The sequence below is a fragment of the Podarcis muralis genome, chromosome 2 (genome assembly GCF_964188315.1).
Source record: "Podarcis muralis chromosome 2, rPodMur119.hap1.1, whole genome shotgun sequence".
Taxonomy (NCBI): Eukaryota; Metazoa; Chordata; class Lepidosauria; order Squamata; family Lacertidae; genus Podarcis; species Podarcis muralis.
In genome coordinates, this window is record NC_135656.1 from 72,634,599 (window position 1) to 72,648,644 (window position 14,046).

The 14,046-nt window shown below is 41.1% G+C and overlaps 1 protein-coding gene across 1 annotated transcript in view; it reads left to right on the forward strand.

The window, feature by feature from the left end:
- DOCK3 (dedicator of cytokinesis 3) overlaps positions 1–14,046 on the forward strand; it is a 142,008-nt gene that overhangs the window by 8,191 nt on the left and 119,771 nt on the right. Inside the window, exons 2-3 of the mRNA XM_028718699.2 lie at positions 9,155–9,238; positions 13,678–13,718. Coding sequence (XP_028574532.2) covers positions 9,155–9,238; positions 13,678–13,718 — 125 coding nt within the window. The remainder of the gene's footprint in view (positions 1–9,154; positions 9,239–13,677; positions 13,719–14,046) is intronic.

The following is a 14,046-nucleotide window of genomic DNA, read 5'->3' on the forward strand; positions in this document are numbered from 1 at the left end:
TAAATCCTCTCTCAGCCTTGAAGCTCACTGCGTGACCTTCGGCCCTTCACTTTCTTTTAGTTAAATCTACTTCATAGAGTTATTATGACGATAAATGGGGAAAGTACCATATATACTGCCTTAAGCTGCTTGGAGAAAAGGTGGGATAGAAATGTAATGGGAAAGTTATAATTGCTTTTATACTACCGGTTGGCTACAGAAGATTTAAGCAAAAGGTTAGCAGAGTGCCAAACCTGAGTAGCTACTCTACTAGTAATTGTAGGCTCTTCATACCTGCCCCCAATTTAAGCAGATTTCTGTTGGTAGCGGCAGGACTGGTCTCCTTCCATTTTCTCAACCTCCTGGTAAGTATTTGATGGCCCAAGGGGCTTTTTTTCTGGGCAGGGAGGAACCTCCCACTGGTCCCATTGCAACCCTTATACAAATTGCTATGAATATACTCTTTAATTCTTTTTAATATAAATTTTATTTGGTAGCTTAAATATAATCTTGCTATTTTTAAGAGAGTTAATGGATCATTACATTACATAATTCAGTGCAGTTAACAATTAGCTTACATTTTGCAATTAGCTACATACGAGTTATATATATAATATATAGTGTCTGTGTGTGTGTGTGTGTGTGTGTGTTGTGCTTGTTCAGCTTGGGGAAAATGTCTACTTGCATCTCATCACTCTGTTCTGGCCATGAATAACTGATTTAATAACCGATTTTTCTCATCTAGCTTTTCCTTCCACTCCCCTTTCTTTGTGTGTCTTGTCTTTTTTTTTTTTTGTTTGTAAGCCTCTCCCTCTCTTTCTCTTGATGTGAGCAGCTTTGGAAGACAGTTCGGATAGTAAATGCTTGTGCATTATTATTTGTTATTAGATAGTTATTCTACCATTCCTCCCAAAGTTGTTCAGGGTGGCATGCACCAAAACAGTAAATACAATATAATTCAATTTAAATAAACAAACAAATAAATAAATCACACAATATTCTAATACATTTGTGCCAGAGATTTATATAAGGTCATTGTGATACTTGCTCTCTTAACCATGCACAAGAGGAAAGTATCAGCAGGTTTGAAGAAAACTGAAGATTTGCAGAAGTGCACTTTTTAAAAGAAGGGGGTGGAACCCAAAATGGCCCAATGAGAAACTTGCTTGGTGGTTGTGGAATTCTAGCTGGATGGGGGGGGGAGCATAGAAAACCCGGGGGGATGTAATTGAGCACCCTGCAAGAGGAAATGACTGGCTGGGATCCTGAACAGGAGCATTCTACAGAGCAAGATTTTCTTGCATAAACTACTTGCAATGTTCTGTGTCTGAATTCCTTAGTGGGTAAGTGGGGCAAAGGACACAGACGTTATTCGGAGGAAGTACGTCAGGAGTGTGTTTTCTCTAATAGTGTGCCGGTCTGGGACTCTCCTGCAATGCAGTGAGATTATATGATTGCCTTTCTACAATTTGAGTTTTGTTGTAGACATTGTTATGTTGCCTTTGACGGTCAGTGATGGTCAGTAAAATGGGTGTTGTTGGCAGGTGTTAGCGCCAAAGAGCAAACACAGTTGCAGAGTAGCTTCAGCTGGTGGCTGTATTTCTACTCTCTGGGTTGTATCCAGTGTTATTCATACTCAGAATAGACCTTTTGAAATTAATGGAGAAAACTAACAAGTCCATTAATTTAAATGGTCTACTCTGAATTAAATTTTGTTATAGACAACCCTGCGGCATTTCAGTTCATCAAATAATTGTGGAAGAATATTTGGGTTCTCCAGTGGTTGTTCAAATAGCCCACATTTTTTGAACAACTTGAAAATATTAGTTCATTTCAATTTTGTGTTCTGTCTGCAATACCTGACTTGCACATAATAATAATTTATTAATAATAATAATTTATTATTTATACCCCGCCCATCTGGCTGGGCCTCCCCAGCCACTCTGGGCGGCTTCCATAAAAACCACAAATACAGTAAAATATCACACGTTAAAAACTTCCCTGAACAGGGCTGCCTTAAGATGTCTTCTGAATGTCAGGTAGTTGTTTATCGCTTTGACATCTGCTGGAAGGGCGTTCCACAAGGCGGGCGCCACTACCGAGAAGGCCCTCTGCCTGGTTCCCTGTAGCTTTGCTTCTCGCAATGAGGGAACTGCCAGAAGGCCCTCGGCGCTGGACCTCAGCGTCCGGGCAGAATGATGGGGGTGGAGACGCTCCTTCAGGTATACTGGACCGAGGCCGTTTAGGGCTTTAAAGTCTTTTCCTTAAACATAATCTTTACTACAAGTAGTAGTGTTGTTCCTATTACGTAGAACATGTAGTTATCTTAGTGGTATGAACCTATTCAAAATATGTAATATATCATGTGAAATATGAACAAAATAGAGAAAAGTTTATTGCCATGGGAGTCACTGTGCTTTGAATAGGATAGGTTATGAGAATTCCGCATTAAAATTTGCTATAGATTATCCATACTTTGGAGTATAATTTGGGTTTTTACTATAGATTATCCAAACATTTGGCTTTATAGAGATTTGAAAAAGTAGCATGAAGATCCTATATACGCTGATAGTTCCATATCAAATTCTGAAGTGTCAATTACATGTGTAGATCATAACTGAGAGCAACTAACAGTGCAATCCTATATCTGTCTACTTGGAACATCCCATTGATTTTCACAAGTGTTGGTTCCCAGGTAAGTGGGTATAGGATTGCTGTATTCAGCTTGCAATTTAAGCACACATTTAAAGTGTAGGGTGAACATGAGCCTCAGAATCTCTTCCCTCATTACTGTGTTCACTTTCAAACTTAAAGTAAAGTCAAACTAAGACCAGTCTTTTAGCTTGGCAGACTGGAATGCTGTGCCAAATTCAGACCTGAGGCTGGCCTTACCTATTACAAGCATAATATGTAGCTCAAATGGTTTAAACAGCCATGTGGATGTAGGAAACCCACACTCAGCACCTCTATACAAGAAGGGAAGAAGAGGCTGCTGTATCAGACCTATGACCTATCTAATACAGCAGGCTTCCTCAACCTTGGCCTTCCAGATGCTTTTGGCCTACAACTCCCATGATCCCTAGCTAGCAGGACCAGTGGTCAGGGATGATGGGAATTGTAGTCTCAAAACATTTGGAGGGCGAGGTTGAGGAAGCCTGTAATATAGCATCCTGTTCTCACAGTGGCCAACCAGATGCCCAAGGGAAGCACATAAGCAGGATCTGCTCAGACCAGAGGCCTGTTTAGCTCAGACCACAGGGCCGTAAACTCAGTCATAGAGCATCTGCTTTGCATGAAGAGAGCCACAAGTTCAATCCTGCCATCTTCAGGTAGTGCTCTGAGAGAGACTCCTGTCTGAAACCCTGGAGACCTGCAGCCAGTCATTGTAGACTGTAGATGGACTAATAATTTGTTTCGGTATAAGGCAGCTTCCTATAGTTCTATCCCTGTGCATTCTGTTTCCTAGAGTGGCCAAACACATGCCTTTGAGAGGACAGAAAGGCAGACATGAGCACAAAAGCACACTCTGACTTGTGCTTCTCATCAATTTAGTGGCATACTGACTGTGATACTAGAGGTAACATAGGCATTGTGACTAGTAGCTATTGATAGCCTCATCTTCCACCTATCCGTCTGGGATTCAGAGTTTTAAATTCAAAATCCTCAAGGCAGAGAACAAAAATAATACCGTTGAATATAAACCACCAAACTTCCAAAAGGTACAGTAAACAATACAGTAAAACCAAACATGTGACAGTTACAAAACCTATTTTAAAAGAGCCTTGTGCAGTCTTTTGCAGGCACCCTCTCTGTAGTGCCTAAAGAATGATGGAACCATCAAAGAGTTTTTTTAAATGTGGAAGTCACATGGTGGCTGCTTCCAAACAATACACCTGTACCAGTGAGACCCTGGCATGCTAGCAATGACATTTTGGTGGCATTGACATTTTGTTCTCAATATCTGAAGCTGGGCTTAGCAAGTGAAACAAGTCAAAGGTGTTTATTTTTAGCATGACCAAAATTGAAAGGCCATTTGGCCTATGCACATGTTAAAAGGGGTTTGTACAGATGGTGTAGAGTCTAGAGAGACTTAGATGCAGATACAGTGAGACGAAATCAAGGACAAGACAAGATTCATGTTGCAATGAAAAACAGGGTTTTGAACTACAGAGGAGTTGTACTAAATATGTGCATGGAGTGAAGGTGCAACACAGCATTGCCAAGAATCTGGTCTATGGCTCATCTAAAGTTGTTAAATAATATGAAATACAGTGGTACCTCGTGTTACGTACTTAATCCATTCTGGAGGTCTGTTCGTAACAGGAAACTGCTCGTAACATGAGGCGCACTTTCTCTGATGGCACCTTCCGCTCGCATCCCGGGGCAAAAGTTGCAAGAAGGGGCATCTGCTTCCGGGTTAGCGGAATGCATAATCTGCAGCATTCGTAAGGGGGACAGTACATCACACGAGGTACCACTGTAGGGGTATTAAGATCTGTGGATTTTCCTGGTTAAATATGGATCACCAATGTCTGTGATAATTCATCACTCTCTGATCCCCGTATCAAGCCCCGTATCAGGGCTATACTTCTCTATAATGCTTCATCTCAAGGCAGATAGTGTTCATTATTTCCTTTTTTACATAGAAAAGCAGCCTTCATCTCAGTAGCATTAATTCTACTAAATTTAGATGTGGCTAACATACTTAATAAATCATGGTAATCCAACACACAGCCCTCAAGGCATGTCTTTTTGTGGACCTCCAGAGTGCATTCTGGGAAGGTGTCCTGTCGATCTCAGAGGAAAGTGCCCAAGTGCCTTGGCAAGCCTCGCAGAGGGGGAGGAGGTGGCCTCAGCCTCTCGGCTGCGTAAACAGTTTAAGCGGTCGGGGGGATGGCGGGCCGAAGCAGCCTGTCCAGGTTGGGATGGTAGTGCCCCATGACCGCCACTCCACCCAAATGATCTGTGTTTAGTAAGCCTGGATGGATGAGCTCTGAGTAAAGAAACAGCAGTTTAGGACAAAGAGAGACATGGAGCAGAGGGAGGGAGTTTTGAGTTAAATGTTAGAAGCAGCTTGGATGCAGGGTGTTTGTCTCGGGATCTGATGTGAGGTAGCATAACTGCTGCCTGGTAAGAAGCACGTAGGCATAATGCTAAGTGTTGTTAGGTTTGTTAAGATGCCACCATTCTTTTGTTTGTTTTGGCTCATATGTTTGATAAAGGTTCATGGGTTCTGTTTTAAGTAATTGTAACTGTAAGCTTTTGTTTACAACAACAACAACAATAATTTTATTCTTTATACCCCACCCATCTGGCTGGGTTTCCCCAGACACTCTACAAATCCATAAAGAGAAGGCTTCTTACTCTTTTTCTTGCTCTGTTCTTATTTAGTGTGAAACTTAAATTACCCTGCCATTGCTCATTCCAGAGCAAATGCAGTTCATTGACCATACTGCAGGTTAGAAGGGGCTGTGACTGGGAGAAAATGGCATATTACAGTGGTACCTCGGGTTAAGTACTTAATTCGTTCCGGAGGTCCGTTCTTAACCTGAAACTGTTCTTAACCTGAAGCACCACTTTAGCTAATGGGGCCTCCCACTACTGCTGCACTGCCGGAGCACAATTTCTGTTCTCATCCTGAAGCAAGGTTCTTAACCCGAGGTACTATTTCTGGGTTAACGGAGTCTGTAACCTGAAGCATATGTAACCCGAGGTACCACTGTACAGCACTTCAGTGTAACTCACACTGAATACAAGTCAGTCTCTGAGTTCTTTTCCAAAAATTCTGCAGTGCTAAACAATGGCTGGAAGAAAGCATATCTAGCTGGCTAGAGCCATGAACAGGAACATTCCAACAGAAATTGCAGAGCCCTTATAGGGGGAAATAGCCAACTCATGGAAGTCTGCTTCCTAGAAACCAGGGCCAAGTAGCTCAAAGTATTTTGGCCCTAGGAAACAGGTCACTTTCACTTTCCCAACCTTAAACATTGCTGTTGCAGGTTGAAACATGTTTAAAAATTATGGCTGTGGTATGCAACAATTTCTTAATCTGCACCAAGGAATATGCTGGCCTTTCCCTACCATGTGCTATTTTTGTATGCAGTTGTAAAGTGTTCTCTTAATTTGCGTGTAGAAGAGGGCCCCCAAGGAAAGGGATGCAGGCTTGTTGAACTTGAGCACAGCAGGCTAATGGATTACTTAGAAATGTGGTGCCAGGGCTCCAAATTCAGGTTGATTTTCGGAGGATGGAGATCAAGGAACATTTGATCTGTAATCTCAGTTTTGTGGTGTTGCTTTGAATTTCAGTGGAGACACAGCATTTATAGTCCTTTTTTTCTAAAATAAGCAGGATTCTGTCAATAATGTAATAAAATAAAATCCTGGTGCTAATATTGATGGGTATGATTGTATTGGAGCACATGCAGTCGTGTATGATTTGATCTTTTGGATGGTTGCATCTGTTAAGAGATTCTAATGCAGCTGATGAGAGCCTTTGCCTTGGAGCATAGGTCTGTTTTTTATGGCTGAATAAACCCATCATTATTTCACTTTCTGTGGGCTCTAGGTATTTTATACCAGAAAGATATTATGTGATTATAAAAAACTATTAGAACACAGATGTAACTGCTTTAAATTATTCGGATTGAAGTGCTACAAACTTAAACGTGTATAAAATGAATGCCAATTTTATAGTAAATGATAAAAGGTTAACATGGTACAGTATGATTCCACCTCTCCCCCCCCCCCCTTCAAATGCTTAATTAAGATTTCACCATAGGAGCAATCTTGAGGACTAGGCTGAAGTCCTGTGTACCAAAATAACTTGAGTTGTATCCTATAAATAGATTCTGTTGTTTCCTATAAGTCTGGAAGGAAGACAGAGAACAGTCACTATTATCACAATTCTATGAAATCATAGTGCAAAACAGTTTATGATGCCAGCTTTCCATTCTGGTTCCCTTCCTGTTTTCTGGTATTTTGCAAGTTGGGAGAATGGCAAGGGTTGGTTGAAGGCAACTGGAGCAGGATGGCTGAGGTTAAGAAGCTGGAACAAGGCCTTGAGTGTATGGAGCAGGGGACATTCATACCTTGAATTTTGGTTTGGTTTACAAGGTTACTCTTAAATAGTTGTGGACTATAGTCATGGGCTGCATTTGAATGTAACGCTTAAACCATGGAGTAGTGCTATGTGCATGAACTTTGGGCTTCCTTCTCCCCTCCTCTTCCTACAGCATGGTTGTGGCAAGGAGATCTGAAACATTCTGTTTTCAACTAATCACAGTTAGTCCTTTTGTCTCAAATCAGGACAAAATGTGGTTTTATTCTGACTTCTTTGGACAAACATAGACATGTTTTTAATCATGTTTATGTGGTTTTATTATATATCACTTTGGGACTTCTTAGTGGCTAGTGACGTACAAATTTTAATAAACCTGAATGGTAATTAACAGCAACCACAGTTTGTGCTGCTTTGATAAAACAAGCTGTGGTTAGTTGAAATGAAAGCAGATGCTTCAGAACTACTCTTTTGCAGCCACAGCAGAGTTGGAGGGGAAAGCCCATGAGCCTGTTTTTCATTCATGTACCGCCAAGCTATAGTTTAGTGTTACGTTTGAATGCAGTCATTATCTTCTTAACTTCACAGTAATCTTATGAATGGAGACATGGCAGAGCTGACTTTTGAATTTAGAAGTCGGAAGTCCATTGTTGTGTTTAGTGGACTGGTTGTACAGACACACAAATGCACATACCTGGAGGCCTTCCAATGATTTCTAGTGGGGCTAATGCTTTTTATCTTTCTCTTATCTTGCTCTGCAGTTAGAGATGAGCCACAGTGAATTAGTCATGTTTGCTGATGTTACCAAATTGTTTAGAGTGATTAAAATAAAAAGGGGATTGGGTGAATGGGTATTAAAATGGCAAATGAAGTCCAATGTAAGCAGGTGTAAATTTAACGCCTGCTTCATATACATGAATAGCGTCTGAACTGTCAGTGACTAACCAGGAAAGAGATCTCAGGGTCATGGTGAATAACAATGAAAATGCTGACCTATAATGCAGCAGCTGTGGAAAAAAAGTATATTCCATGTTGGAGATCATTAGGAAAAGGATTAAACGTAAAACTGCCAATATCATAATTGCTTTCTGATCTGTGGTGTCAGCACACTTTGAATCATATTCTGGACTCTGCACCTCAAAAAAGATATTGCAGAGCTGGAAAAGGTTCAGAAAAGGACAATAATAACAATCAAGTCTGCAGAACAATTCTTCTGTATGGAAAAGTTACAGTATTTGAGGCTTTTTAGTTCAGAAAAATAGTGAAAGGGGAATGTTAGAAAAAGGTTGAGTATAGGGCAGGGGTCTGCAACCCGTGGCTCCGGAGCCGCATGTGGCTCTTTTACACCTTTGCTGCGGCTCCGGGGCAGATACTAACGGGGGGAGGAGGCGCATTGTGCGCCCCGACACTCCCCACTGTGGCGGGTGCTGTACTAGCTGTGACGTCGCATGGGGCGGTGCGTGCATTAGTCACGCACCGTCCCAACGTCACCTTCCCGCCCGCTGTCAGATCGGACATTAAGGTAAGAAACAATATATGCAGTGTTATATTTGTTTTAAATGTCGCAATGGTTTTGCGGCTCCCTTTTTTTTCCCCTTCGGAAATGGGTCCAAGTGGCTCTTTTTGTCTTAAAGGTTGCAGACCCCTGGTATAGGGACATGGTAGAGGTGTATGAATTTAGGCATGGTGCGAAGAAAGCAGATAGGGTGGTTTCCCCCCTTTTTTTTATAATACTAGAACCCATGAACACCTAATGAAGCTAAATTTTGGAAGCCCCAGGAGAGGCAAAATGAAGTATTTATTCCCATAGTGCATACTGAAATTTGCAGCCATAAAATATAGTAATAGCCACCAATGTGGGTAGTTTTGAAAAAAGATTAGACAAATTCATGGAGGATAATGCTATCAATGGCTACTAGTCATGGAGTATATATTGTGTCCACTAAAAAAATGCATGTAATTGTAATGAAGGTGGGATATTATTCATAACTAATACCTTGACACAAAGGCATTGCTAATCTGGAGATAAATGGAATTTAAACAGGAATGCAGTTGCTATTTTTATGTAGCACTATATAATGCTACTCAGCCTCTGACCTTTTTCTATTTCCCCCCCAGTTATATGCAGCTTTCGAGGGCCTGTCCCACAAGGCTTGGTTCTGGAACTGGGAGAAACTGTCCAGATCCTGGAAAAATGTGAAGGTGAGTAAGATGTACTAAAAGTACTCTTTGAATTCACTCACATATGAACTTAATTCACCTTTCTTAAACTCCCAACCTAGAGGTACCTGTGAGCATGCCTGGATCTTGTGTATAAGGACATGCATACAGCAAACATCTGTGTAGTGAAATATAACATTTGGAATTGTATGCCCATCTATTAGGCATACTTACATAATATAAGATTGGGGGGGGGGGGAATAGCAGCAGCACTCCTCCCACATGTATTTGCTTGATCCACTTTCTGGGGGCAAGGGAAAATGGAGAGCTATGGCTGCTGCTGCAGCCAGAATTTAGCTTATTTTTACTTTATATGAGAGTTTCCTGCCTCAGCTATTGCATTCAAATGGTTATACTGATGTGATGAATCTAATACCACGTGTTTCTGTGCCACATTATCCTCCAACATCTTTAGAGCCTTTCCTTTCTCTGAAGAGACCCCCTTTGTACAACCCCTAGTGTATAATACGTCTTCTCTGTTGCTGAATCTATTCTACTTGACTGAATGGAGAAAGCTGTAAGCTGCGCTGCAGTGAAGCCCTTCTCTCTTTCATTCAGCTGTTCCCCTCCTCCATGCAGCCAAATGGAGAAGAAAAAAAGCAAGATAAGAAAGGGGCAATGCATAAAGTGGTGTTGTGGTGCTTCTGCTTTTTGGCTAGCAGTTCAAAAAGAGAGGTGGTTGCTTCATTTGTATTGCACATTCAGACATAGGAGAATCTGTTTTGCCTTTTGCTATGTTCCTTTGCATCCTCCTGAGCACCTAATCTGCTGATTATACAGAATAAAGCAAACTCCAGCTTCTGTAGCTCCTTGTTTTGCAACAGGTAGGGAAAATCCAACTCTTTTGTGTCCTGTTGGAGATCTACAGACACACACACACACACACACACAAACACACACACACAGAGAGAGAGAGAGAGAGAGAGAGAGAGAGAGAGAGACAGACAGACAGACAGACAGACAGACAGACAGACAGACAGAGAAGGATGAACCCCACAGTTTGAGAACCTATATTTCAATGACTCATTTGGGAACCATGATTATTCAAATGCTTACTAAAACCTACTCTGACCCACTTTCTAGTATAATGGCTGCAGCATTATTGGTTGTAATCCAGTCAGAAAGGGGGTCACCATGTTTATTAACCATCTGTCTACAAATATTTGAACCCTGGCCTCATTATCTTGTGGTAACAGTGTCTAGCAAGAACCTTGATCAAACTGACTTCAGAAATATATCTAAATTGGTTAGTGAATTATGTTAGATATGTCCATACTGCTATTGCTTCCAGTAACAACTTTCCATATGTTATTGAAAATAGTCTAATGACACGTGATGTTTGTAATAAGCAAAACATGTCTATATTTCCCCCTCCATGCCCTATATATTGAGCTTTTAGTATATTTTGTGGCAAACATTGCAAGCTTTAAGTATCTTAAATGGTGAACTTTTCAAAATAACTAAAGATGGCAGTGCACATCCTATGTGCACTTATTTGGCATTGAATCAATCCCCTGAGAGTAAACATGGATAGGATTGCACAATTTTCTTTTTAGTGCATTATTAAATTGGTTGCTAAACTCCTAGAAAAAAGAGCTTAAGGTATACTTGGATAAATCTTCCATTTATCTTTTAGGTAAATATGCATTTTTGTGATTATATGGAGCAAACCACATGAATTTCTGTTTTGAGTTAAAAGGGTTGTGTTTTAGCTAGTCAGAATTCCGCTTTTCAATTTCTTATTAACTGTCAAGAGAGTTTCACAATCAATTCGTATAAATTAGTCGTTTTTATTTCTTTAGATACATGTAACCCTTAGACTACCAAAGGCCTGGTTCATAAACTATGAAGGATTTTTGTTGCTTGTGCAATTGTCATCTAGAAAACCTAAGAACCAATTTTGACTGGGTGATTTGCCATGCCACTCACATATCAGGAGTGAATAATGTTTAATTCAACAAAATAAATAAAAGAGAACCACATTTGAATAGTAAAGAACAAAGCCCCCGATGTCCTAGAGTCTCCTATTTTTCATGCCGGTGGATAGCTGCAGCAAACCAGCTGGCAACTTGGTACGCTGAGTGCACTTACCCACTCAGTAATGGGTCAGCCGGTCTGGAACGTGTGCAGCCTGGAGTTGTAAAGGAGGTTTCAAGCTTGCTATTTTATGGCAAAGAGACACTTCTACCTGAGCTATCCTGCTCCTGTTATCTCCTCCTCCCTGGTTATTTGCCCAGATTCTGTTGCTGGCTCTTGAGAAATAGATTGGTTGTCAGCTTCTTGAGTCTTGCCTGAAGAGTGATCTGCTTCTAAATCCAAAAATCTATCTAGTCTTCTCTTGTCAATATTTCTCTGATTTCATTTGGCAACCCTGAAGAAGCCCTGAGACTATTTAAAACAGAGATGGGGAGCTGATTATTTACAGGCTGGCGCCAGCCTGTAAAACCTTTAAACTCCTCTGAGGCCCTGCCTCATTCCCACTCCAGCAGCGTTCAACACCTACAACCTTTTATGTGCAGCTTCACTGCTGAGTCCGGCTCCACCTTTGCCCCTCTGCATTGCTTTCAGAAGTGCTCTGCATTCTGTACATCGCCTGGGTACTCTCAACAGCACTTGAGCATCCTCAGAAGCACTTTAGCATTTTTGAACCACATGGCATTCTCTGAAGAGCTTGTGCACTTTCCAAAGGACTCTGGTCATCTCCCATTTTGCAAAGATGGTCACCCTTCTGAAGCTCAATTTAATATCAGAAATTGATAGTGTGAACTGTAAGGGGCTATGGGGAAAGTGGTGGCAAGATAGCAGTGCAAAAATCTGGATGGAGAGATTTAAACTGCATTGTTTCGTTGCCATGAGAGGGGAAGTGAAGTGGGGAACTCCACTCCAACGCTTTCAGAGATGAGAGGGAAGTTGGCTTTTTGGAGAGTTTTGTTTGTTTGTTTGTTATACAACATGGGATGTCCTTTTGAATAATTGCAGAGAATCAGAGTATCAGGTAGAAGGAGAAAGGAAAATTACTTTCTTTTAGTTGGGCAGGTGGTAGAGTTTGTAAGCTGTCAGTCGTCTGCAAAGGCAAAATGAATTTGGGGGGAGGGACTTTCTGTGACTGATCAGCAACGTCACTTCCATTTGGTCCCGCAGGTTGGTTTAGCTATTGAAGGTACCTTAGACTTCTGTCAGGCAGATCCTTCTCTAGAAAGCTGAGAGATATTCCAGACTACCCAATTAAAGTTTTCCACCCAAGATTGCAAATAATTCTTCCTCTTTTAAGCCTCTTATTTTGTATTCCTCTCTCTCCAGAGATGGTTTGTGTGCATTATAGTACTTCTTCTTCTAAATGCCCACTACACAGACTTCTCCTGGCAGCAGTGCTGTTGTGTACAATGTGAAAGGATAGGTGGGGAAGGACTATAAGCATTTCATTCATGAAGAAGAGAAGGGATTGAGCCTACTACTTGAAATGACAGGTTAAAACTCTCCTATGTTCAAGCAGATCTAATGGTCAGTTTTTGCAGAGAGATATTGCTGGTTCCCTGTTTCCCAGAGAGCCATAGCTGTGCACAGTGAGTAGGAGGAGGAGGTTTTGACCTTCAACACTGTGGTGGTTTTACCTTCCTCGTAACAATATTTTTGTGGTGTGTTTTGTTTTATTTTGCTATGATATTGGCTTTCTGGCTGGTACTGGAAACATCAAGCATGATGCATAGTTTGGGAAAGTGAGGGAGGCTTTCTGCTATTCACTGAGGATCCATTTAAGGGCTCTTGGGGTGTTGCTTTGTAAGAAGAGTCTATGGTTCAGTGGTTTACATTCAAAAAGCTCTGATGTCTCCAGGTTGGACTGGGATTCCTGACTGAAACTCCTGGAAAGTTGCTGTCAATCAGCAGAAGATGTTGAGCTAGATGAACCAATTGTCTGACTCAATATATGGGAGTTTCCTGTGTTTCTTGGGTTCTGTCGATTTAGGGGGCTGACATGCCCCTGATACACCCAAATTTATGAGGGTTTCCTATGGTATCTGTCCATCTAGTCCCATCAGAGGAAAAGATGGAGTAAAAATAATTGATGATGATGATGATGATGTAGTGGTAGACCTTACCATCCTCCCACCAATATTTTCCAACATACAGTCTGGAGGGTATCATCAAACAGTAGTCTGATGCCCGGATCCTCCTATTCCTGCCAAGCTCTGTAAGCTAAAACCAATAGGTTGGGTCAATTTAAATCCAAAAGTTTTAGTTGGTTCTCTAAAAATGTAAGAAACAAAAGAAAAGGAGGAGTCCAAATATCTTATTAGAGACACTGTCAGAATAAGTTGTGTACTGCCTTGGGATGGTAAGTGACTAGCAGTAGAGAGTTCTTAATTGCTCTATGTATTTAACTTCAGAAAGAATTTAATCTGGCATATTTTGTTGTATTTCAGGGTGGTACAGAGGAGTTTCAATAAAGAAACCTAATGTGAAGGTGAGTCTAGATTCTGTTTTAACAAATGCAATACAAATAAACATTTATAAAGTTACTGTAACATAATATTTATTGATTGATTGATTTACTACCATGCCTGCCCACACAAACCTATGTTGCCAGTGCCAAAAAAAAAAGAAAGCTCTGGTAGAGTAGGGAGGGCATTTAAAGAACCTTCAGGATTGCCGCCTTCCAATCAGCAGGAGATGGGGCAGATTTGAAATTTGAGTTCTCTGCTGGGACAGAGCTCCCAGATTGGCCTTGATTCTGGATTAGAAAGAATTAACTGTGCTTGCTTCCCCAGAGCCCTACACACAGTGCTTGTGCT